The following is a 26,309-nucleotide window of genomic DNA, read 5'->3' on the forward strand; positions in this document are numbered from 1 at the left end:
ACAACTATATTAGGAAAGAAGGAAGTGAACAAATGTAAAATGTACAAAAATACAAAAAAATAATAAAATAAAGTACAAAAAAATACTTCCATTATATTAGGAAAGCAGGAAGTGAACAAATGTAAAATGTACAAAAAATAAAAATACAAAAAATAAAAATACAAAAAAATAATAAAATAAAGTACAAAAAAAACTTACATTGTATTAGGAAAGCAGGAAGTGAACAAATGTTACTGATTGTAAAAATACCAGACGGAGGGGTAGGATTTAATAAGCTTTGCTTCTTCCTACTCCTTTTGGACATGTGGAACTGGGAACTGATTATGGGATGCACTCAATTGTAATCTGATGTAATCTGTAATCTAATATACTTGGGAAAGCAGAAAGTGAACAAATGTAAAATGTACAAAAAAATGTACAAAAAAAATAAAAATACAAAAATACAAAAAATAATAAAATAAAGTACAAAAAAATACTTCCATTATATTAGGAAAGCAGGAAGTGAACGAATGTAAAATGTACAAAAAAATAAAAATACAAAAAATAAAAATACAAAAAAATAATAAAATAAAGTACAAAAAATACTTCCATTTGTTCACTTCCTGCTTTCCTAATACAATGTAAGTATTTTTTGTACTTTATTTTATATATTTGTTCACTTCCTGCTTTCCTAATACAATGTAAGTATTTTTTGTACTTTATTTTATTATTTTTTTTGTATTTTTATTTTTTGTATTTTTATTTTTTTGTACATTTTACATTCGTTCACTTCCTGCTTTCCTAATATAATGGAAGTATTGTTTTGTACTTTATTTTATTATTTTTTTGTATTTTTGTATTTTTATTTTTTTTGTACATTTTTTTGTACATTTTACATTTGTTCACTTTCTGTTTGCCTAATATACTTGTCCAAAAGGAGTAGGAAGAAGCAAAGCTTATTAAATCCTACCCCTCCATCTGGTACTTTTACAATCAGTAACTGTTACATTTGTTTACTTCCTGCTTTCCTAATACAATGTAACAGTTACTGTTTGTAAAAGTACCAGACAGAGGGGTAGGATTTAATAAGCTTTGCTTCTTCCTACTCCTTTTGGACAAGTATATTAGGCAAGCAGAAAGTGAACAAATGTAAAATGTACAAAAAAATGTACAAAAATATAAAAATACAAAAAAATAATAAAGCACAAAAAAATACATTATATTAGGAAAGCAGGAAAATGTACCAAAAAAATGTACAAAAAAATTAAAATACAAAAAAATAACAAAGTACAAAAAAATACATTATATTAGGAAAGCAGGAAGTGAACAAATGTAAAATGTACCAAAAAAATGTACAAAAAAAATAAAAATACAAAAAAATTATAAAATAAAGTACTAAAAATGCTTACATTATATAAGGAAAGCAGGAATTATATTAGGAAAGCAGGAAGTGAACAAATGTAACAGTTACTGATTGTAAAAGTACCAGATGGAGGGGTAGGATTTAATAAGCTTTGCTTCTTCCTACTCCTTTTGGACATGTGGAACTGGGAACTGATTATGGGATGCACTCAATTGTAATCTGATGCATGTTCAAATGAAATTAAACCATTACCATTACCATTACCATTACCATTACCATTACCATTACCATTACCATTACCATTACAGATATACATATATATACACATATATATCAAACAAATACTAGGCCATATTATATCGATGGTGAGGGATTACTGTGTCTGTGGTTTTGAAATAGACTTTAAGGTTCGTGCATGCAATGGCGGCTTGATAGGGCAGAAAAATAAGGACGTGGATTTGGGTAATGCGGGAGACAAACTGGTCAGTGAACAGCTAACTTTATCGATGATATTTCCTATGCTTCACCACGTTCTGTAATCCCGGACTCTGGAAGGTCCTGCTGATGGCCGGACCTTGATCCCCGCCATCATCGATGGTCCGCACCTCCAGTCGGTAGACGCTGGCAGGATGTAGGCCAGACAGCGCCAGGAATGTCGTTTCCTGTGATGGAAAACGCAGTCAGCGCATAAGCCGAGTGTAAGAGAAGTCATCCAGTACTGACCGGGGGTAGGATTTGGGATTGTGGGGTTGGACTGCGGTGCAGCTTCTTGTTGTGTCTGGTTGACGTGACCTCCATCCAGGTCACGTGATAGCCGGTGAAGTGATGGCGATGTACTCCGGCGGGTACGCTCCACTTAAAGATGGCGGTCATGTTACCGTCCTGGAACTTGAAGGACACCGTCAGGTTGGTTGGCTTCACCGGAACCTTCTGAGGGGTCACTGCAAGAAGGAGCAGAGTGAGAATGCTCCTACGATGTCAAACGTCTGTGATGTTGGCCTCCATTACCGACCTCCATTACAGGCGATGGGTTTTGGACTCTTGGCTTGCATGGCGGCACAGGACGGTGTGATGAAGCTGATGCTCTTGGCTGGGGGGCGACTCTTCTTGCTGACGGGCTGCAGGAGGACTTTGTACTTACAGGAGAACAGCAAACCCTGCAAGCTGGTGAAGGTCCCCTTGGTTCAGGACATAAGAGTACAGCTGTCAACAAGCTTCATTTTGACATACATCCATTAAATAGAATGTTTTGCTACTAGGGCTGTCAAATGATTAAAATTTTGAATAAAATTAATCACGCTTTTTGTATTAATTACCATTATTTCTGGTGAAAAACATCACAGATGTCAGGAGGTCCAATGCGGTAAACTGTAATACCAAATATGACCACCAGATGTCCTCAAATCCTCAGTAATGTTGAGCAAATGTCTGAAGAAGAGACTTTGGCTGTGTTCGAAACCGAATACTAACTACTACATACTTCCATGGTCATACTACAAACACTCCATACTGCCTACCCAATCCATCAAGCGTTTACACTTCAGCGTACTACATAACCCACAATGCATTGCGCTCATACACGAGCCGAAATCGACAGGCTGAAGCTGATTTCACTTTAAATCTCTCTAAATACATCACTTTATTAAGATTTTTTTTAATCAGGCGAGAAAGTGGCAGTTTAGATACCGAGTGTGCCATTTATTTGTCCAAATACCAATTGTTTACAATTTCGTTCGGACGAATTCGGCTAAATTTAAGCTAGCAGAGTGAGAAACGCACTTTAGGTTATTTTCACAAAATAAAACACCCCTTACTTTTCTCATACAAAAATAACATAGTGATAAATCGCTGCTTTTACTTTGAAAACAAGAAGCGAACCAACTCGCAATATATCCAGCTTGACACCGCCGTTTGGTCCATCTTGCTGCTCAGTGTTCAGCCAAAGTTGTTGTTTTTAACTGTGACGTCACTTCGCGTTGCATCCTGGGTAATTTAAGTGTGAATAGTAAAAGAAGTAGTATTTCTCGCTTACTGTCAGTGTAAACACACTGCATACTAAAATTAGTACGAGTAGTAGGCAAGTATGCGGTTTCGAACACAGCCACTTGCTTCAATGAGAACATGGCGGCACACCAGGGCTGCTTGGAGAGTGAGTCCGACCAGAGTGCACCTTTGCTGGGCCACGTCAGAAAACCACCTGCTTTATATCCTGGTTCTATCAACCGCAGGGGTGCTCATAGAGTGTCCGACCACCTTACACCTTGCTGGGTCACGTTAGGTGGCGCCACTGGCTCTATAACCTGGTTCTACCGAGCCGAGTCCGGCTACAGTGGACCTTGCCGGCCCACGCCAGGTACCACCCGCTCTCTACTAATAAATAATAATAAAAATAATAAAAACTGCGCTCTGTGTGTCTGAAATTCGCGTCCATTTAATAGTAGCACAACACTGATGACAACAACGAGTGGTTGCGTTCAAAGACACTACGTAAAGTAAGATGAACTCACGTGTTTTGAGTGTTCTGTCCATGCGCGATTTCCGAGCACACCTAAATGCAGCAAATTGTACTTCCGCAGGTATAACACCGTTAGTGAGAATATGTTCTTATTGTTTTGTTTTGTGTTTTTGTTTGTTTATACCACATACACGTTGTAGTATAGAGTTGTCGGAGTGTCCGTGAGTGCACCCTAATCTCGCGCGTGTCCAATGAGGAAGTGTTCCGATCACAAAAAGAGTACAAACTATTCATGAGTGACAGATGCATACACGATGTTGGAATTGCACTTCCGTTGGTGTGTTCAGGTACGAATAAAGTTATAAAAGAGTGACTTAAGTGGGGGTTTCGCCTATTTATTTTAAAAATTACTTACTTCCATTTAACGTGTTATTTTTGACAGCCCTAATTGCTGCTAATATTTGTGTCTACTGTAATATAATGCAACCTGTGTGTTAGTCTTCTCTCTGGGGGCCGTTTGGTTGTGTTCACAGTACTCTGGTACCCACTGGATTCGGTAGTACTCAACTGAAGGGTCTACGTCAAGAGAAAAAAAAAAACTTTAAAGTGCACAAAATGTACATCCCTAAAAGGTAAATGTTGAAGGCATCACAGCATATCATAACACTCAACTATGCTCCCGAATGGCTGCTAACAGTATGCATGATGACATCAAATCTTCACCGTGGTTTTTCTTCACAGGAAGTCTGATCCGATATCCCGGATTAGACATCAGAAAAATAGCAAAATAATTTGCTCCAGAACCGGACCATAAGTGAATTATTATTTATATTTGGAAAGTGTGTAGAAAACCTGTGCACGACCTTATAAATACACTTTTTAACATTATTAGAGCCTTGTAGACATGAAATAACACCCCTATGGTGACATTTATACTCCTATTACCTGATATAGTGGACATTATAAGAGAAAATAAGAAATAAATAAGACACATGCTTGTGTGTGAGGCTGGATATACTATGTTTCTGTGCAAGATGAGTTGGGGGGGTAGACAGGAAGTGAGGTCGGGGGTTCAGATTTGAGTTTTAGTAACCTGTGTTTGGGATTATCGTGCCTCTTGCTGCGATAAAAGCCTGTTCAAGTCTGGTGCTTGTGTGTCTCACCCAACAGCGTCGGTAATAATACTGACACCTAGTGGCCAGTGTACAATTCTACATATCACCATAACATATTTTGAATGCGTCTTCTGAATGCTTTATATTTACATTTTTCAGCTTTTTGTGAAAAGACACATTTCAAGCATAAATTTTATATGATTTCATATTTCACAAAATAATGAATAACTTGTATTTTTTACACTATAATGGAAAATATACTACTTTTTCAAATTTACCAGACAAAATTTAGGTTAGGGGTCTCAAACACGCGGCCCGCAGGCCAAATGTGGCCCGCAGGACACTAGTTTGAGGCCCCCGCCTTGATATGAAAGTTTAATGTTAGTGCGGCCCGCGCAAGTTTGATCATGTACCCAGAAAAAATTATTACGTTTGATTAATGTTCATGTTAAAAGTTAAATAACTGTTAATAGTTATCCTCCCTATCCGTGTGGAAGTGGTAAGTTTTTGGTTATTTAAGTTTAATCTAAGTTTAGTCTAATAATGCTTTGTTCATTTTAATCTGAAAAAAATCATTTGTCTACCCACCAACTATATGTGGTTTCTTTAGTTTTCATAATTTGCCGTTTTATTATTATTATTATTATTATTATGTTTATTTATTACTGATTGATTTTCTTTATTCTTGATTTGTTTATTTATTTTTCATCTTATTTTGTGTAGAAAAATAAAAATTAAGATATTTGAGAACAGTGGAATGTTTTATCAGAGCTTTTCTTGTAGATAATCGAAACCAAAGCAAAGTTTATTTATTTTTCTGTTTTTAATAAATGCGTTTTTTTGGTTTTTTTTGTTGGAAAACCTGATGCGGCCCAGTCTCGCCCGGACCCTAGCTCCGGTGGCCCCCAAGTAAATTGAGTTTGAGACCCTGGATTAGGTGATCTGTATGACCGAGTATTGGATCTGCAGCTACATCAGTGCTATCATACATCACTAGCAATGACATTGTGTGTTCTGTTTTTGTTGTTGTTGTTGCACCGTGAGTAAGTTAGGGGTTTTGTCTGAGGACCTTCTGTTTGCTTGGTGTTGTTTGCATATTGATGTAAATAAATGAAGCTAATTCACTGCAAATAAACAACACTTCCTCACCAATATGTATGTTATGTGCAGGAGTGCCAAGCATAGCCAAGTTCCTCTGGTCTGTGAATGCACCGTGAGTGAATTACGGGCATTTAATGTACAGTGTTACATAAATAAGTGGTATCCCAAGCTGAAAGGGAGTTTTTTTGTAAACGCACCACCCACCTGTGCTGCTCCTCCAGTAAACATGAACTTGTAGCTGCCCATTTTGATAGAAAGGCGTCCCCACGTCCAGGATGTCACCTGTCATGTCTCTTGACGTGTCTTTCACATCATAAAAGACAATATCAGTCATCAATTCAGAAAGTTATGCATTGATTGCAAAAGAGTCTTAACATACTGCGCAGGGTGTTAAAATACACGATGGCTCTGGGTCCTTTCAGCTGGGTTTGCCTCCAATAGGAGACGGCTTGGACCTCCACGCTGTAGCTACGGTTGGACCGCATGCTGTCCAGCACAACTCGGCTCTGAACAGAAAAGCACCTTGTGTGTATTTGGGACTTTTTGGAGCCAACGTGGTCACAGAACCCCCCCGTACCTCTCTGACGAGCTTCTTTCTTTTTGTCACGGAGGAAGCGGGGCTTCCACCAACGGCAGCCCACGTCCAGCTGACCTTGTAGTGGTGAACGGGGACATCCAGGTCTCCCAGCATGCGCCACTGGAGTTGGACCTGCACGGCCCTGCCCGGAGCAAAGGTCATGTTGGTCACTCTGAGCTCAGTCGGGGCTGGAGGGCTGGTCGGGTCTGAAGAGGAAGATGAACATTTCTTGATGGGGCTTGCTGGGGAATTAATAATTAATAACACAGACGCCTGTTCTCGTCAATGTAACATTACTGACATCTAGTGACTTGTTTGCAATACTACATACAGTATCCTGTACTATATCTTGTATTTCAATATGTTTTTACTAATAACCAATTAATTAATCAATGAATATAATAATTCATTAATTAATAATTAATTAATTGGTGAATATATCATTTGGAAAGAATTAAACTTGAAAATCTTTGAATTGAACAAAAAAAACACAAAATTAACTCATTAATAACGTATTAAGTCGTATTAAGTCATAATTTAAACAGTGGCTTTTTTGGTTATTGTGACACCCTTAACAGCATTTTTATGGCTGTTTTTTAAATTTATTTTCCAAATATATAATCATATTTATTATATTATTATATTTTTATGGCTGTTTTTTTAAATTTATTTTCCAAATATATCATAATAATATTTATAACATGATTATATTTGTATGGCTGTTTTTAAATTTATTTTCCAAATATATAATAATATTTATAATATTATTATATTTTTATGGCTGTTTTTTAAATTTATTTTCCAAATATATAATCATATTTATTATATTATTATATTTTTATGGCTGTTTTTTAAATTTATTTTCCAAATATATAATAATAATATTTATAACATGATTATATTTTCATGGCTGTTTTTAAATTTATTTTCCAAATATATAATAATATTTATAATATTATTATATTTTTATGGATGTTTTTTTATTTATTTTCCAATTATATAATAATATTTATAATATTATTATATTTTTATGGCTGTTTTTAAATTTATTTTCCAAATATATAATAATAATATTTATAATATATTTATTATTATGAATAATAAATAATAATATTTTACAAATACATATTGTAATATGATGGCTTTATTGTCATATTTTGACTTAAGATTATAACCCAATTTTCTAAAAATATTAGTTTTTGTTTTGTTTGTTTCTGATGATATCACGCCTTTGAATCATTGTCTGTCTTTATTTTAATGGTACTGATTCTGGTGTGATTGCACTTTTTTTCATCATATTTTCACTTTATTGTCTGAAAATTTCAAAAAAGAAAATAATATTCTTTAATATTTTAACATTGCATTTTTCCCCATAATATTACATTGATTATTCAAATTTCTTGTAAAATTGCTGGTGATTTTTCAAATGTTCTTGTTTTTGTTTTAGAATTTCATGTTTAATTTAGTTTATTTTAGTTTAATTTAGTTTAATTTAGTTTAATTTAGTTTTTTTTTTTTAATTTAGTTTAATTTAGTTTAATTTTTTGACTTGTTTTTAGGACGTGCCTCGTGGCAAAAAAACAAACAAAGCATCCACGGGCCGCACTTTGGACACCCTGGTATCCACATTCAGAAGGTTCCTGACCTCTGCTGGAATGAATATGCCGACTCGGAGTGGTGAAACCTCTGGTTCCGTGAGAGTTGACGGCTGCAACTCGGAACTGGTACCACCGGCCAGGTCGTATGTCATGTAGTCGGGCTCTCTGCTCTGTGGTCTACGGAGTATCAGGTGGTGTGTTGGCTTCAAAGAAACGACCAGACCAGAGGAATACTGAAAATTCCGTCAAGTTGCACTCTCACCTGTGCGACAGTATGCCATGGCGTGGCGGCGTCCTCGCTGGGCTGGATGCCGAAATTCCACCTTTTCTGCAGGATATAGACTGCAGGCTCAGCGGAGATGTTGAACCTGGAGGTCCAAAGCACCTCCAGTTGGTCAGGGGAGACCTCCTCAAAGCGCAGCTCCTTCCTAGGCTTCAACGGAACCCCTGGGAGAGGAACGTGAACCATTTGTATGTCAGAACATCTTACTTTTCTGAAATTTCTCATACCCTGGTAGAGGTCTTTGGGAGTCTGGCATGTGTGTCCGCAGGTGTTGGAGCAGCACTTCTTCTGAGCTGGACATTCCGAGTCGGAATCGCAGCTGTGGACACAAGCGGCCGCGAAGCCAGCAGCCCAATCCGGGGGAGGACAGCCACCTTGCTTCACCTCCATCGCCGTCTGAAGGAACTGGCAGCTGGCCACACATTCCCGGCGTTTTTTGGGGAACAACCTCTGAACACAGACGGCGATGTTCATGTTTCACCACGTTTGGATGCAACACAAAGGAGAAGACTACGGCGTTGAGTGTGTTGCAGTTTCTACCTCACACGGCTCCCTGCAATCACGCTTCTTCTCCACAGGCCAAGAATCTTTACACGGCTCCAAGCACTGTGGAAGCTGTGTTAGAAAACACACTTGACATCACATGATTATTCCTTATGTTCCACTCATAATCTTATCCACTCATGAATAGGATTTAGTACTTTACTGTACGGTCCTTAAACGCAACAGTGAAGCATGGGATGGGGGGGGCGTCTTATCTTGTCCATATATTATATAATATTCCATACATATATTGTCAAGTTATGGTAATGGTTTTATTTCATTTGAACATGCATCAGATTACAATTGAGTGCATCCCATAATCAGTTCCCAGTTCCACATGTCAAAAGGAGTAGGAAGAAGCAAAGCTTATTAAATCCTACCCCTCCATCTGGTACTTTTACAATCAGTAACTGTTACATTTGTTCACTTCCTGCTTTCCTAATATAATGTAAGTATTTTTTGTACTTTATTTTATTATTTTTTTGTATTTTTGTATTTTTATTTTTTGTATTTTTTTGTAATTTTTTTTGTACATTTTACATTTGTTCACTTCCTGCTTTCCTAATATAGTTGTCCAAAAGGAGTAGGAAGAAGCAAAGCTTATTAAATCCTACCCCTCAATCTGGTACTTTTACAATCAGTAACTGTTACATTTGTTCACTTCCTACTTTCCTAATATAATGTATTTTTTGTACTTTATTTTATTAATTTTTTGTATTTTTGTATATATTTTTTAAATTTTTTGTACATTTTACATTTGTTCACTTCCTGCTTTCCTAATATAATGTAAGTATGTTTTTGTAGTTTATTTTATTATTTTTTGTATTTTATTTTTTGTAAATTTTACATTTTTTCACTTCCTGCTTTCCTAATATAGTTGTCCAAAGGAGTAGGAAGAAGCAAAGCTTATTAAATCCTACCCCTCCATCTGGTACTGATACCTGATCAGTACTATTAGTACTGGTACCTGCTTTGCTAATATTTTATTTTAGTTTAGTTTAGTTCATTTTAGTTTAGTTTATTATTTTTTTGTTTGTTTGTTTGTTTTTTATTTTATTTTGTACGAGGTGATATGAGCATCCAATTCCATAATGGGTACCATAGTAAGTGTCAATATAGTGATATATATAGCACATCATGACTGGTTCAAGTTGTTCACAAATAAGTTGATGAAAAATATTTTTTTGTATTTTAGTATTTTTTTTGTTTTTTTTCATATATTTCTTTCTCTTCAGTTATACATATTATTATATCATATATCAGATATTGTCACATAAAGGAAGCTGGGATAGGCTCCAACATACCCTGGCAACCTTACTATATGTAGAAAATGAATTATCATTATATTACATATTATTGTTATTATTATTAGGGCTGTCATTCGATTAAAATATTTGATCGCTATTAATCGCATTTTTATCTGTAGTCAAGTCAACTCAAGTCACTGATAGAAATATGTTTTTATCTATCATAAGTAAGGGAAATCTCTTCCTGGTAAACTATTCAATGTCCAACAACAAAAATTACATCAAATTTTATGAAAAGGGATATCAATTTCGGAACTGCTAGGGGCCATTATTTCAAACTTATAACAAATATAACAAATAATTTTGTATTACTATTTTTCTTTATTTTTAGCATATTAGCTCTTAAATTTATTCGCACAATTGCGTAAATTTTTTTATCACCATTAAAAGAAATTTACATTGACAGCCCTAATTATTATATATATCTGATTAACATTAGGTCAACAAATTATAAGCAAAGTCACAGTTGTTAGCGTGCTAACAACTAGAATGATAATGCTAAATGGTTAAAATGCTACTATGCTAATATGAGCATGCTAGCAATGATGACATGCTAACACTTAGCATGTTTCGCAATCTACCAGGAAGGCTACCGTGGTATGAAAAAGTTCGGGCACCGGTGATAATTTTTAAGATTTGACCATTTTTTTGTGGCATAATATGCATAAATTACCAAAAGTAAAACAACATAAGTAAACATAATGCAGAAAAATCAAATTAACAGCAATGCAGATATAACTACCGGTATATAGTGTCAAAAGCATATATCACTGCCACCATATTGATTAATATTAGATTATTGTCATTTAAATTGCAATGTATCCCCACCCCTTCATTGCAGATATCATCTACGAAACCTTGTAACTAGTTTCAGTAGAGTTGGAACTAAAGTTGATGACATGCACATCAAGTATCGCGGCTTGACACCGCAGCGCCTCGCCTGCTAGCTTCCATCTCTCCTAGCGGGCTTCTAAAGAAAATTGGCACGCTAATTGAGAGTGACGCTGCCATTTCTCATGGTGTCCCCGGCTCTGCGAATCCTGCCATTGCTTTCTTTTCTGCTCCATTTCAAGATTAAATCCATCACTTTATCCTTCTTGCTATGCTGCATGCTCTGGCTAAAAGTTTGTGGCTGAGATAGAGGAGTGTGCCTATGCAAGAAAAAGCTGCACAATATAGTCTGGTTCTACCATATCTTACTTATTGTGTGGAAATATAAGCTAATAACTATAAAAGCAATCTTCACTCATTACATGTACTGCAAAAAAGGTCAGTAAGGATAATTCATAATGCCGCCTACAGAGAACATACTAACTCCTTATTTCTAAAATGACAAATACTTCAACTTGCTGATATAGTTCATCTTCAAACAGCTAAAATAATGCATAAGGCTAAAAATAACCAATTAGCTAGAGAGGAGAAATATGATCTCAGGGAAGAAGTACATTTGAAACACTTATATGCCAGGACTATGTTAGCGTTAGCATAGCATTTCAGTATGTGGAATCAAACTATGGAATGGATTGAGTAAGGAAGTCAAACAATGCACAACGATGAGCCAATTCAAGAAACAATACAAGCAGTTGATGTTTGCTAAATACAAGGATGAAGAGTCTTGAACCAGTCATGAAATTAAATTAAATTAAATTAAATTAAATTAAATTAAATTAAATTAAATTAAATTAAATTAAATTAAATTAAATTTTATTTAATTTTATTTAATTTTATTTAATTTTATTTAATTTTATTTTATTCAATTTTATTTTATTTTATTTGAACATTTAACTAAACTAAACTAAACTAAACTAAACTAAACTAAACTAAACTAAACTAAACTAAACTAAACTAAACTAAACTAAACTAAACTAAACTAAACTAAACTAAACTAAACTAAACTAAACTAAATAAAACACAACTTAAACACAACTTAAACACAACTTAAATTATATTAGGAAAGCAGGAAGTGAACAAATATAACAGTTACTGATTAGAGGTCGTACGTACGGTTGTATTCATCTCGCCAGCATTCCGAAATAGACTTTCCCAGGGAGACCGAGGAGCTCCATTAGTTTCAATAGTTGGAACACACCATCCGATTAATTTTCTTAGAAAGGCGGACAGCCATCCCGGCTGCAAAAATTCAAATGAAGGTGAAAATCGGCACATAAAGGCAGGACCATGAGAACTCCCTATTGTCCAACCTGGGCCAGCCTGAGTGCCAATGGTTCCAACCTAGAGATGCTTTCTTACCGATACCTGCTACTGTCCAGCACTTACATCAAACTGTCCGTCTATAATGTCATTAGGGGTTTTCTTTGTAGTTCTTAGCTAATTAACACCACAAATCTCTGCTTTTCCTATAAATCATGGCTGCAAAATAATCCCAAACAATGTTTTTTTTGGGTGTTTTGAACTGATTCATTAATTTCTTAAAATAAAAATTGTTTGGGTTTTTATAAATCTCTTTTTTTGTCTGAACTTTTGGGACGAATTAACGGCCAAAACCTATATTTGACTATGGTAATGGTTTAATTTCATTTGAACATGCATCAGATTACAATTGAGTGCATCCCATAATCAGTTCCCAGTTCCACATGTCCAAAAGGAGTAGGAAGAAGCAAAGCTTATTAAATCCTACCCCTCCATCTGGTACTTTTACAATCAGTAACTGTTACATTTGTTCACTTCCATATCACCTCTTACTTTGGTACGTGAAATTTTATTTTATTTTATTTTATTTTATTTTATTTTATTTTATTTTAGTTTATTTTAGTTTATTTTTAGTTTATATAGTTTTTATTTGTTCACTTCCTGCTTTCCTAATAATTTAAGTTGTGGTTTTTTAACTATTTAATTTAATTTAGTTTAGTTTAATTAAATTAAATGTTCAAATAAAATAAAATAAAATAAAATAAAGTAAAATAAAATAAAATAAAATAAAATTTCACGTACCAAAGTATGAGGTGATATGAGCATCCAATGCCATAATGGGTACCATAGTAAGTGTCAATATAGTGATATATATAGCACATCATGACTGGTTCAAGACTCTTCATCCTTGTATTTAGCAAACATCAACTGCTTGTATTGTTTCTTGAATTGGCTCATCGTTGTGCATTGTTTGACTTCCTTACTCAATCCATTCCATAGTTTGATTCCACATACTGAAATGCTATGCTAACGCTAACGTAGTCCTAGCATAGAAGTGTTTCAAATGTAGTTCTTCCCTGAGATCATATTTCTCCTCTCTTGTAGAGAAGTATTTGATCACTTCCTGCTTTCCCAATATAATTTCAGTATTTTTTTACTTCATTTTATTAGTTTTATTTTTTTAATTTTTAATTTAATTTTTTTTTTCATTTTTATTTTTTTCGTTTTTCATTTTATATTTTTTATTATTATTATTATTATTAATAATAGTAGTAGTAGTAGTATTATCAGTAGTAGTATTTATTTGTATTTATTTATTATTTTATTTTACTGAAATGCTATGCTAACGCTAACATAGTCCTAGCATATAAGTGTTTCAAATGTACTTCTTCCCTGAGATCATATTTCTCCTCTCTTGTAGAGAAGTATTGGATGACATTTTTAGCTAATTGGTTATTTTTAGCCTTATGCATTATTTTAGCTGTTTGAAGATGAACTATATCAGCAAGTTGAAGTATTTGTCATTTTAGAAATAAGGAGTTAGTATGTTCTCTGTAGGCGGCATTATGAATTATCCTTACTGGCCTTTTTTGCAGCACATTTAGCGAGTGAAGATTGCTTTTATAGTTATTATCCCATATTTCCACACAATAAGTAAGATATGGTAGAACCAGAGAGCAATAAAGAGTGTGGAGGGATTTCTGATTGAGAATAAATTTTGCTTTGTTCAATATTGAAATATTTCTTGCCACCTTATGTTGTATATTTGTAATATGAGGTTTCCAGCTCATATTTTCATCTATTTTGATCCCCAGAAATGTATTGACCGCACTGTAACATATTAACATATTAACATATTAATGTAACTCATGTTACTAATGTTTATAGTACAGCTGACAACTGTTAATTAGGCTTGAAATCCACACGTTACCTGCGGTGTTGCCGCGCGGTGCAAACTCAAACAGCGGGCCATGCACCGTGCCCTCGGGAAACTCTCCAGCCAGGACTCCGCGTCTTTGCCATCATCATCATCATTATCATCATCATCACATCGGTGCAGCTTTTTGGCGCAGACGCTGCAGAGAAAGATGAGAAGAAGAATAATCCACTGCTGCATGTGCGTCGTCATGGCAACCTCCTGTCTCCCTGCCTGCGTGAGTGTCATCTAGTTGAACTGGGGCTCAAACAGCACTTTTTATAGCTGGGGGGAGGAGCTTAACAATTTGAGGGGAGGCGTGAACTTATTGGCAAAGGATTTTTAAGAAAAAGGTCAAAATATCAAGAAAAAAGGTTGTAATTGAATTCAAAAGGACAACATTTTAAGAAAATAACGTGATATGCAGATATTTTGTGATATATATTTTATCTACTTTATTGTTTTATTTATTTATTTCTTTTTTATTATTTACTGCAAGAAAAAGGTCAAAATATCAAGAAAAAAGGTTGCAATTGAATTCCAAAAGGACAAAATTTTAAGAAAATAACGTAATATGCAGATATTTTGTGATATATATTTTATCTATTTTTTTATTTTTTATTTATTTTTTTATTATTTATTATTTACTGCAAGAAAAAGGTCAAAATATCAAGAAAAAGGTTGAAATTGAATTCCAAAAGGACAAAATTTTAAGAAAATAACGTAATATGCAGATATTTTGTGATATATATTTTATCTATTTTTTTATTTTTTATTTATTTTTTTATTATTTATTATTTACTGCAAGAAAAAGGTCAAAATATCAAGAAAAAAGGTTGTAATTGAATTCCAAAAGGACAGAATTTTAAGAAAATAACGTAATATGCAGATATTTTGTGATATATATTTTATCTATTTTTTATTTTTTATTTATTTTTTTATTATTTATTATTTATTATTTACTGCAAGAAAAAGGTCAAAATATCAAGAAAAAAGGTTGTAATTGAATTCCAAAAGGACAAAATTTTAAGAAAATAACGTAATATGCAGATATTTTGTGATATATATTTCATCTACTTTTTTATTGTTTTATTTATTTATTCATTTATTATTTACTGCAAGATAAAGGTCAAAATATCAAGAAAAAAGGTTGTAATTGAATTCAAAAGGACAAAATTTTAAGAAAATAACGTAATGTGCAGATATTTTGTGATATATATTTTATCTACTTTTTTTATTGTTTTATTATTTATTTATTTATTTATTATTATTTACTGCAGGAAAAAGGTCAAAATATCAAGAAAAAAGGTTGTAATTGAATTCCAAAAAGACAAAATTTTAAGAAAATAACGTGATATGAAGATATTTTGTGATATATATTTTATCTACTTTTATTTATTATTTATTATTTATTATTTATTATTTATTATTTATTATTTATTATTTATTATTTATTATTTATTATTTATTATTTATTATTTATTATTTATTATTTATTATTTATTATTTATTGTTGTATTTTGTAATGCAAGCAAAACAAAATGAATTTGTAATTTTGGGGAAAATTAAGTTGGAAAAAAGCTTTATTATAATGGAAATAATGTCAAAATATTATGGCAATATTGTCCTTATATTACAAAAATAATGTACAAAGCTTATCTAAGAAGAAAGTTTAAATATTGTGATGGGAAAAAAAACAAAAAATGGCGAAAAAAGAGCAAATTAGTAGAAGTTGATAACCTATATTGCAGTTTTTTTTCTTGAATTATATACAGTATAATTTCTTAGCATAGCTACAGGTATTGCTTTACAAATTTGCATTCTTTCATTTTCCAACGTTTGGACACCCCAGTCTAAAGGTCGCTGTGTGGTTTGTGGAAGTTTGTCCCATTCTGGCAGTCGAAAACATGGAAAACATTCTCTCACCTCATTATGTACTGTTATTATGTACTGTTAAAAGAGGAGGAAATATCGGCGGGTGAATTAAGAGTTTTAAAACACACAGGTGGAACGCCCCCCCCCCCCCCCCCCCCTCCCTGGTATATCCAAGTTGAAGAACTTCCACAGCGTCTTTGCAGGGAATCCCATCTGTAACCTTGTTTGGAAGCTGCCAAATATCCTGCTAATGGATTCCACCCATAAACTACAAACATATATGGTACCCCCCGCTGGCAGGAAAGTAGCGGCAGTTTCTTCACACAGGAGGCAAAAGGGAAAATGATGCGTTGGAAACTGTGAGGAAATCCTCAGCGGGTCTTTGGAGCGTCGTATAAAAATCCCACGTGAGCTGCTTGGAGCGTCCCGCGGTGTTTATAAGACTTCATCCAGACATGCGCACTCACAAAGTGGTCCTACTCCGCACCACGTTTACGCCACCTTGACGCATGAAAAATTGCAAATTCACATCACAAAAAATGTGTTCTACCAGAATACTATTCGTAGAAATCTAGCGTTCGGTGTCTGGGCATGTGAGTCTGACCATCAATGAATAAAAGTCAAAGTGAGACTGACTGGAGAAGACGTTATATTTTACTGTTATGTTCTTTTTCAGAAATGTTGTTAAAAAAAGCAAAACAGCCCCAGACCATCACACTACCACCGCCATATTTTACTGTTATGTTCTTTTTCAGAAATGATGTTAAAAACAAAAGCAAAACAGCCCCAGACCATCAGACTACCATCGCCATATTTTACTGTTATGTTCTTTTTCAGAAATGTTATTAAAAACAAAAGCAAAACAGCAAAACAGCCCCACACCATCAGACTACCACCGCCATATTTTACTGTTATGATGTTCTTTTTCAGAAATGTTGTAAAAAACAAAAGCAAAACAGCCTCAGACCATCAGACTACCGCCGCCATATTTTACTGTTATGTTCTTTTTAGAAATGATGTTAAAAACAAAAGCAAAACAGCCCCAGACCATCAGACAACCATCGCCATATTTTACTGTTATGTTCTTTTTCAGAAATGTTATTAAAAACAAAAGCAAAACAGCCCCAGGCCATCACACTACCATCGCCATATTTTACTGTTATGTTCTTATTCAGAAATGTTAAAAACAGAAGCAAAACAGCCCCAGGCCATCACACTACCATCGCCATATTTTACTGTTATGTTCTTTTTCAGAAATGTTAAAAACAAAAGCAAAACAGCCCCAGATCATCACACTACCATCGCCATATTTTACTGTCATGTTCTCTTTCAGAAATGATGTTAAAAACAAAAGCAAAACAGCCCCAGACCATCACACTACCACCGCCATATTTTACTGTTATGTTCTTTTTCAGAAATGATGTTAAAAACAAAAGCAAAACAGCCCCAGACCATCACACTACCACCGCCATATTTTACTGTTATGTTCTTTTTCAGAAATGATGTTAAAAACAAAAGCAAAACAGCCCCAGACCATCAGACTACCACCGCCATATTTTACTGTTATGTTCTTTTTCAGAAATGTTCAAAACAAAAGCAAAACAGCAAAACAGCCCCACACCATCACACTACCACCGCCATATTTTACTGTTATGTTCTTTTTCAGAAATGTTAAAAACAAAAGCAAAACAGCAAAACAGCCCCAGACCATCAGACTACCACCGCCATATTTTACTGTTATGTTCTTTTTCAGAAATGTTGTTAAAAACAAAAGCAAAACAGCAAAACAGCCCCAGACCATCACACTACCGCCGCCATATTTTACTGTTATGATGTTCTTTTTCAGAAATGTTATTAAAACCAAAAGCAAAACAGCCCCAGACCATCACAATACCACAGCCATATTTTACTGTTATGATCTTCTTTTTCAGAAATGTTGTTAAAAACAAAAGCAAAACAGCCCCACACCATCACACTACCACAAACATATTTTACTGTTATGATCTTCTTTTTCAGAAATGTTAAAAACAAAAGCAAAACAGCCACAGACCATCAGACTACCACCGCCATATTTTACTGTTATGTTCTTTTTCAGAAATGTTGTTAAAAACAAAAGCAAAACAGCCCCAGACCATCAGCTAGCTATCGATCTATGTACTTCGAAACTTCTTAAAATCCAACAGTACAAAATGTCAATTCTTGCAATATTTCATCTGCTATTCAAATGTGTGCCAGTCTATGTGAGGAACGTACACGCTGAACGTTGAATGCCTGACGTGAGTTTTCCACCGTAATAAACCGTGCATGTGTAAAGTTTTGGTGGAATCCCAGCAATTCGTGTGAGGTCCTTTTTAGTTCCAGATGGGCTACCCAAAGTTTACAAAATGGCCCCCAGGCTTTAGTTACGGAAGGGGAAGCCCCATTGGATGGGGTGTTCTTCATCAAGCGAGGTTGCTTCTTTCCTTGCGAGTTATTATGTGTACAATTCACATTACTATTTCCCAAATCCGATAAAAATCTGTTTTCCAGCAGGAACAAAAAGAAAAAGGATGACAATGTCCAAAATCTAACAATTAAATGAAGATTTGCAGAGTCATTCATCAGGGTTGTAGCATAAAGTTAGTAGCATAAAGATGGCGTATTGTGATATGAAAACCAAACAAATAAAGTTTTTACGAGAAGCAAACTTACATAAAGTTGAAGTTGTTGAATTAAAAAAACTGCAAAAATATCAAAAGAAAAAAACTTTTAGTCTCTTTATTAAAAAAAATAACATTTGGGAAAATAAAAACGTTGTTAAAAAATATAACCGGGTCGTCAATTTCTGCTGCACGAGGTAGTTTAGTCTTTAGTCACGCGAGAGTCTCAACACACACTTCCGGTCACTTTCAGACCGTCAAAATAAAACCGCCATACGCCACATACTGCTTTGTGCTGAGCGTATAAAACTCCCTGTGGCTGGCTGTCAATCACTGGGTTCACTGTGTTCCTGCTGGAAATCCGATAAAAATCTGTTTTCCAGCAGGAACAAAAAGAAAAAGGATGACAATGTCCAAAATCTAACAATTAAATGAATATTTGGAGAGTCATTCATCAGGGTTGTAGCATAAAGTATAGTAGTAGCATAAAGATGGCGTATTGTGATTTGAAAACCAAACAAATAAAGTTTTTACGAGAAGCAAACTTACATAAAGTTGAAGTTGTTGAATTTAAAAAACTGCAAAAATATCAAAAGAAAAAAACTTTTAGTCCCTTTATTAAAAAAAAAAACATTTGGGAAAATAAAAACGTTGTTAAACGATATAACCGGGTCGTCAATCTCTGCTGCACGAGTCACGCGAGAGTCTCAACACACACTTCCGGTCACTTTCAGACCGTCAAAATAAAACTGCCATCCCGCTTTGTGCTGAGCGTATAAAACTCCCTGTGGCTGGCTGTCAATCACTGGGTTCACATGTGACGTCATCAGCGGTGAACGTGACTTTCTCCTTTATTGGTGGACATTTTTGCCCCCGTGATTGCTTTGTTGTTACGTCCTGACATTAAGTCATTAATTAAGTCATTAATTGGTACATTATATGCCGTATATAATTGTAATCGACACAATTGGACTGATAGGAAGTATTGTTACAAGCTCGCATCGTAATGTAGCACATGAAGCTGCTGTAACTTGCTATGTTTACAGTATAATACAGCAATTACAGTTGTTTGGGCTTTTGACCACTAGAGTGTGCTATTTCCCTACTATTGTATGACTTATTGCCAGTTACTGCCAAGTATAATTGGAAATGCAATCAGAAACGGTTTTGATTAATTTCCATAATTTTTATTTAGACATCACACCAACACTTATACTACATACGAGTTTATCTGCACTAATTACTATTTTTAGTCGATTTTAATTCTTAATTTGAATTATTTAACTTGAGTGTTTGTGTATTTTATTGTATTTATTGAGTTTTAATTCTTAATTTAATATATATTTGGTACATTTTTTATGTTTTAAACATGAAGTACTTAAATTTTAATTATTACTTTTATTATTATTTTAATTGTTAACATATGTATACATATTTGGGATTTGTTCGGGATTTTTTTTTTTACTTACCAATGTGTTGGTCAAGAACACTAACATAGAGGCCAATACATTTACTTTTAATCTACAATTAATCAACAAAAAAAATTAACTCGCTAGTTAGCGAGCTAACCAGTTTATGTCAGCCCCAGACCATCAGACTACCACCACATTTTACTGTTATGATGTTCTTTTTCAGAAATGCTGTTAAAAACAATAGCAAACCAGCCTCAGACTATCAGACTACCACCGCCATATTTTACTGTTTATGTTATTTTTCAGAAATATTGTTAAAAACAAAAGCAAAACTTTTTTCACTTTTTCTGTCGGCCATCATGGCTGACTTCACTTGATATTACATGCCGTTGACCAAATCTTGTAATTGCCTTAAATTTGTATTTTTAAAAAAACATTAGCTTTTTTGGCTAGTAAGCCTTCCAAATAAATCAAATAAATCACAACATCCTGTTTATTGATCATACTGGATCACATCATCTTGTATAGTCCTATTTCCATGTGTAACATTAGCACATTATCGTCATCAGCAGCAGCAGTATCAGACGAACAGACAGCTTGGCTATCCCGGTTAGCTCACAGATACATTAATTAAAAATAACAAATCATAGAAAAATCTTCCTCACACTGTCACATAAAAAGTTTCACAGGTGGAATACGAGAGTGCGACAGGACAGTTTCAACGTTGTACAGCTGTACAAATATGTTTCACATACTTTATGATACATATATATACATATGTATATATGTATATATATATATATGCACACACTGCGGTGTGAAAAAGTGTTTGCCCCGTCCTGATTTCTTATGTTTTGCATCTTTCTCACACTTCAGACCATCAGACTACCACCGCCATATTTTACTGTTATGTTTTTTTCAGAAATGTTGTTAAAAACAAAAGCAAAACAGCAAAACAGCCCCAGACCATCAGACTACCACCACCATATTTTACTGTTATGTTCTTTTTCAGAAATGTTGTTAAAAACCGAAGCAAAACAGCAAAACAGCCCCAGACCATCAGACTACCACCAACATATTTTACTGTTTATGTTCTTTTCAGAAACAAAAGCAAAACAGCCCCAGACCATCAGACTACCACCGCCATATTTTACTGTTATGTTTTTTTCAGAAATGTTGTTAAAAACAAAAGCAAAACAGCAAAACAGCCCCAGACCATCAGACTACCACCACCATATTTTACTGTTATGTTCTTTTTCAGAAATGTTGTTAAAAACCGAAGCAAAACAGCAAAACAGCCCCAGACCATCAGACTACCACCAACATATTTTACTGTTTATGTTCTTTTCAGAAACAAAAGCAAAACAGCCCCAGACCATCAGACTACCACCGCCATATTTTACTGTTATGTTCTTTTTCAGAAATGTTGTTAAAAACAAAAGCAAAACAGCAAAACAGCCCCAGACCATCAGACTACCACCGCCATATTTTACTGTTATGTTCTTTTTCAGAAATGTTGTTAAAAACAAAAGCAAAACAGCAAAACAGCCCCAGACCATCAGACTACCACCGCCGTATTTTACTGTTATGTTCTTTTTCAGAAATGTTATTAAAAACAAAAGCAAAACAGCAAAACAGCCCCAGACCATCACACTACCACCGCCATATTTTACTGTTATCTTTTTCAGAAATGTTATTAAAAACAAAAGCAAAACAGTCCCAGACCATCAGACTACCACCGCCATATTTTACTGTTTGTTCTTTTTCAGAAATGTTGTTAAAAACAAGAGCAAAACAGCCCCAGACCATCACACTACCACCGCCATATTTTACTGTTATGTTTTTTCAGAAATGTTAAAAACAAAAGCAAAACAGCAAAACAGCCTCAGACCATCACACTACCACCGCCATATTTTACTGTTATGTTCTTTTTCAGAAATGTTGTGTTACTTTTCTGCCAGATGTTTTATCAGACCAAAAGTCTTACGGATCATCGAAATCTTTTCTTTTCTTCTTTTCAAAACTGAGCTCAACCTTAACCTGAATGCTGTTGTGGGGTCTTTTGTGACCTCTTGGATGAGTCATCGCTTCGCTCTTGGGGTCGTTTTTCTTGGCCGGCCATTGCTGAGAAGGTTCACCACTGTTCCAGGTTTTCACTATTTGTGGATAATGGCTCTCAATGTGGTTTGCTGGAGTCCCAATGCTTTAGAAATGGCTTTATAACCTTTTCCATTGGAATACTGGCGTGATAAACCACAGTTACGTAATATTACAATATTTTCTCACACTATTGCTATGTAGGTTTCTAATTGTTTTCCCCTCAAAAACAAAATTTTGTATTTAGTTGTGTTGTGATTGATTAATATTGAAATTTGGTGATATATTTAAGTGTGACAAATATGCAAAAAAAAAAAATCAGGAAGGGGGCAAACACTTTTCACACCACTTCATATACTGTATATATTATATTATATACTGCACTTTTGGTCAACAGACATAAATGCCAGAAGTTTTCCTTCAAAACTTCCCAGAGTGGAGACGCTCATCTGTGATCAGATGACATTTAAACACAACATTATGGTTTTTGCTTCCATATTTCATAAGCTGAACTTCAAAGACATTTTCTAAGTACACAAAAAAGCGTATCTTGTTTATAAATCTGTCTGAATGTGTGTAAGATAGCTTTTATAATTGTCAACTATCTTCCGTATCACGCTAGCTATACGACCAAGAGAGGAATCGAACTTGGGTTTCATAGCTGTGGGGCATGCACGCTAACCACTTCAGCCATAAGTCAATAAGTGGACAATTTTGGAGTCTTGCATGTTTTTGGAATGTGGGAGGAAACCGGAGTACTCGGAGAAAACCCACAAAGAACATGCAAACTCCACACAGAGATGACCAAGAGAGGAATCGAACTTGGGTCTCATAGCTGTGTGGCCTGCACACTAACCACTTCAACACCGTGCAGCCACCATAAGTCAATAAGTGGACAATTTTGGAGTCTTGCATGTTTTTGGAATGTGGGAGGAAACCGGATTATCCGGAGAAAACCCACAAAGAACATGCAAACTCCACACAGAGATGACCAACAGAGGAATCAAACTTGGGTTTCATAGCTGTGGGGCATGCACGCTAACCACTCGTCCCACGTGCAGCCACCACAAGTCAATAAGTGGACAATTTGGAGTCTTGCATGTTTTTGGAATGTGGGAGGAAACCGGATTATCCGGAGAAAACCCACAAAGAACATGCAAACTTGCCACATAAAGATGACCAAGAGAGCCATGTTTTTGGAATGTGGGAGGAAACCCACGCATGCACGGGGAGAACATGCAAACTCCACACAGAAATAGCCGAGAGTGGGATTGAACTCAGTTCTCCTTGCTGTGAGGCGTGCGCGCTAACCACTCGACCACCGTGCAGAAAATGTTTCCCATCTTTGAAGTTCAGCTCACAAAAAAATTGGGAGTAAAATCCGTTAATATTTTTGTTGCATGTATTTTTTGTGGTACTTTTCTCCAGGTTGGTGGCGTCGAGTGTCACATGGCACTGCTCAAGTCCCTTGTCATGATTCTGTGTGAGACATTAGTGGGTAGAATCTTGGACAAACACATTAAGTCAGGGCTCGGCTTATTAAAAGCACCTCCTGTCTTTGGCACCTGATGATGAAATCGACCCCGCCGGCGCTCGTGACCCTTTCACCCGAACACACGGACACTGACGCAACAAACATTGAGGTTCTACGTTTCTACACCCAGGAGTCAGGGGAGCCGGTGAACTTGTTGGCCCTGTTTGAAGGCCTCCGCGTGGTGGAGTAGAAGTCCACGTAGTTGGTGTTGGCTTTGAACTGGAGCGCCTGGCCCACGTAGCCGTCGGGGGAGGACGGGGTCAGGTGGACGGGGTCGCCGTCGTAGTGCTCCACGGCGTAACCGTGCGGGGACGACAGGTATAGTCTGTTGTAGTTCTTTCTGTCGGGTTCGTCGTAGAACGGCTCGGGCTGCTTGGAAAGAAGACAATTCTTTAATCAGTGAATTATTATTAATATTACATTGAATGTGTCGTTTATGTTTCCGCACCTGGGATCTCCTCAGCTTGTCTCCAGACTGTGAGCAGTACGTGTCGATGAAATATGGGGTAGTGTTGTCTGACCCTGAATAGCCATAAATAAAACCTTGATGTGAATCCTGGCATTTAGAACATGACATAGTAACAACAATTCAGGTGGAAACCTAAACACACTAATATGATGTGGGCCGTTTTATGCCATTTAGTGGCTATTTGGCGACATCTAGTGGACACAATTATTGACTGATTTCAAGTTATGAAGATAAGGAGCTAACAAGGGCGTTACTGGGTTCTGAGGACACGGGGGGCTTAACCCCCTGGAGATGTACAGGATATGAATGAATGTAGTAGACGTTCCAAAAAATTTAAAAATACAAAAATACAAAATAAATACAAAAATAAAAAATAACCATAACCACCATTATTCTTCTTCTGATTATTACTACTACGACTAGTAGTAGTAGGAGGCTAGTATTAGACTGTTTTTGTCCTATTATATGAAATTTGTCAGATATTTTTTGTATAAAAAAATCAATAAAAAATACCAAAAAAATCAATAAGAAAATACAAAAAAATCAATAAAAATATCTAATTATTTAGGGGGGCTTAAGAACATTTTAGCAAACTAATATTAACATAGTAGCATTTTAGCCATTTTCATAGATAGGTGTTCGTATGTTAGCATTGCTAGCAAGTCAACATGGGTATGCTAGCGTTTTTTTGTGATTTTCATGAATATGAATTTAATCACACTTAGCACTATTATGCTTGGTGTTAGCATGCTAACATTAGTATGTTAGTATGCTAACATAATTAACACTTACAAACACTTAGCATCCTAACATTGGTGTGTTACCATTGCGAGCAAGCTAATATTAACATAGTAGCATTTTAGCCATTTTCATACATAGGTGTTCGTATGTTAGCATTGCTAGCAAGTCAACATGGGTATGCTAGTGTTTTTTTTGTGATTTTCATGAATATGAATTTAATCACATTTAGCACTATTATGCTTGGTGTTAGCATGCTAACATTAGTATGTTAGTATGCTTACATAATTGACAGTTACAAACACTTAGCATCCTAACATTGGTGTGTTACCATTGCTAGCAAGCTAATATTAACATAGTAGCATTTTAGCCATTTTCATAGATAGGTGTTCGTATGTTAGCATTGCTAGCAAGTCAACATGGGTATGCTAGCGTTTTGTTGCGATTGTCATGAATATGAATGTAATCACACTTATCAATATTATACTTGGTGTTAGCATGCTAACATTAGTATGTTAGTATGCTAACATAATTGACAGTTACAAGCACTTAGCATCCTAACATTGGTGTGTTACCATTGCTAGCAAGCTAATATTAACATAGTAGCATTTTAGCCATTTTCATAGATAGGTGTTCGTATGTTAGCATTGCTAGCATGTCAACATGGGTATGCTAGCGTTTTGTTGTGATTTTCATGAATATGAATTTAATCACACTTAGCACTGTTATACTTGGTGTTAGCATGCTAACATTAGTCTGTTAGTATGCTTAGTATTGAGTGTAAATGTATTATCTGGGATTTCCGAGTATACTTGAATGCAGCAAACTGTACTTCCTCAGTAAAAGTTAAGTTACATACACGCATGATAAAGATGTTGTGATGTTTGGAATGTCCCTGAATGCATCTCGTGGTCATCTAGTGACAATGAAGTGTACATTTACGTTCATACACACCTGTGTACTGACGTTTGTGTAAACTGTCATCTCCATAGTACGTGTCCAGTTGCATAGACGACTGCGCTCTCGGGTAGTTTGAGCTGTGCCTCCTGATCCCGAGCATGGCTGGTGAGGACGTAGCGCTCCCACCTGAGAAAGAACATACAATAAGTTAGTCTTAGTTCTGAAGAGTCTTAGTCTCTTCTACATCGTAGTTTCCTA

General features: G+C 35.2%; 2 protein-coding genes across 5 annotated transcripts in view; both read right to left on the bottom strand.

Annotated features, from left to right (window-relative positions):
- Positions 1-1,634: 1,634 nt before the first annotated feature.
- On the bottom strand, positions 1,635-14,626 carry anos1a (anosmin 1a). The gene is made up of 12 exons (XM_058052431.2): positions 14,403-14,626; positions 9,012-9,086; positions 8,699-8,921; positions 8,451-8,635; positions 8,236-8,365; positions 6,591-6,796; positions 6,393-6,519; positions 6,218-6,316; positions 4,285-4,373; positions 2,355-2,520; positions 2,066-2,283; positions 1,635-2,004 (listed from the first exon to the last, which is right to left on the bottom strand). Exons 1-12 carry the CDS (start codon positions 14,598-14,600, stop codon positions 1,843-1,845), a joined length of 1,878 nt encoding a protein of 625 aa, XP_057908414.2. The 5' UTR covers positions 14,601-14,626; the 3' UTR covers positions 1,635-1,842.
- A 6,153-nt stretch (positions 14,627-20,779) lies between these two features.
- LOC131104516 (plakophilin-4-like) overlaps positions 20,780-26,309 on the bottom strand; it is a 40,743-nt gene continuing 35,213 nt past the window's right edge. For all 4 annotated transcript variants that reach the window (XM_058051804.2, XM_058051802.2, XM_078796933.1 and 1 more), the window contains 3 exons: positions 26,106-26,237; positions 24,393-24,466; positions 20,780-24,313 (listed from right to left, as the gene is read on the bottom strand). In XM_058051804.2, coding sequence (XP_057907787.2) covers positions 24,065-24,313; positions 24,393-24,466; positions 26,106-26,237 — 455 coding nt within the window. In that variant the 3' untranslated portion in view covers positions 20,780-24,064. The remainder of the gene's footprint in view (positions 24,314-24,392; positions 24,467-26,105; positions 26,238-26,309) is intronic.

This window comes from Doryrhamphus excisus, linkage group LG15 (assembly GCF_037039965.1).
Source record: "Doryrhamphus excisus strain RoL-2023G ecotype Guam linkage group LG15, RoL_Dexc_Guam_v1.1, whole genome shotgun sequence".
NCBI classification, from domain to species: domain Eukaryota; kingdom Metazoa; phylum Chordata; class Actinopteri; order Syngnathiformes; family Syngnathidae; genus Doryrhamphus; species Doryrhamphus excisus.

What these genes read in the sequence shown, in the direction of transcription:
- anos1a (XM_058052431.2), bottom strand. Translation starts at nt 14,600, where the DNA reads ATGACGACGCACATGCAGCAGTGGATTATTCTTCTTCTCATCTTTCTC. An exon ending in ACCGCGCGGCAACACCGCAG is followed by an intron (nt 9,087 to 14,402) that starts GTAACGTGTGGA and finishes TTTCTAACACAG; the next exon opens with CTTCCACAGTGCTTGGAGCC. An exon ending in CATGGCATACTGTCGCACAG is followed by an intron (nt 8,366 to 8,450) that starts GTGAGAGTGCAA and finishes GATACTCCGTAG; the next exon opens with ACCACAGAGCAGAGAGCCCG.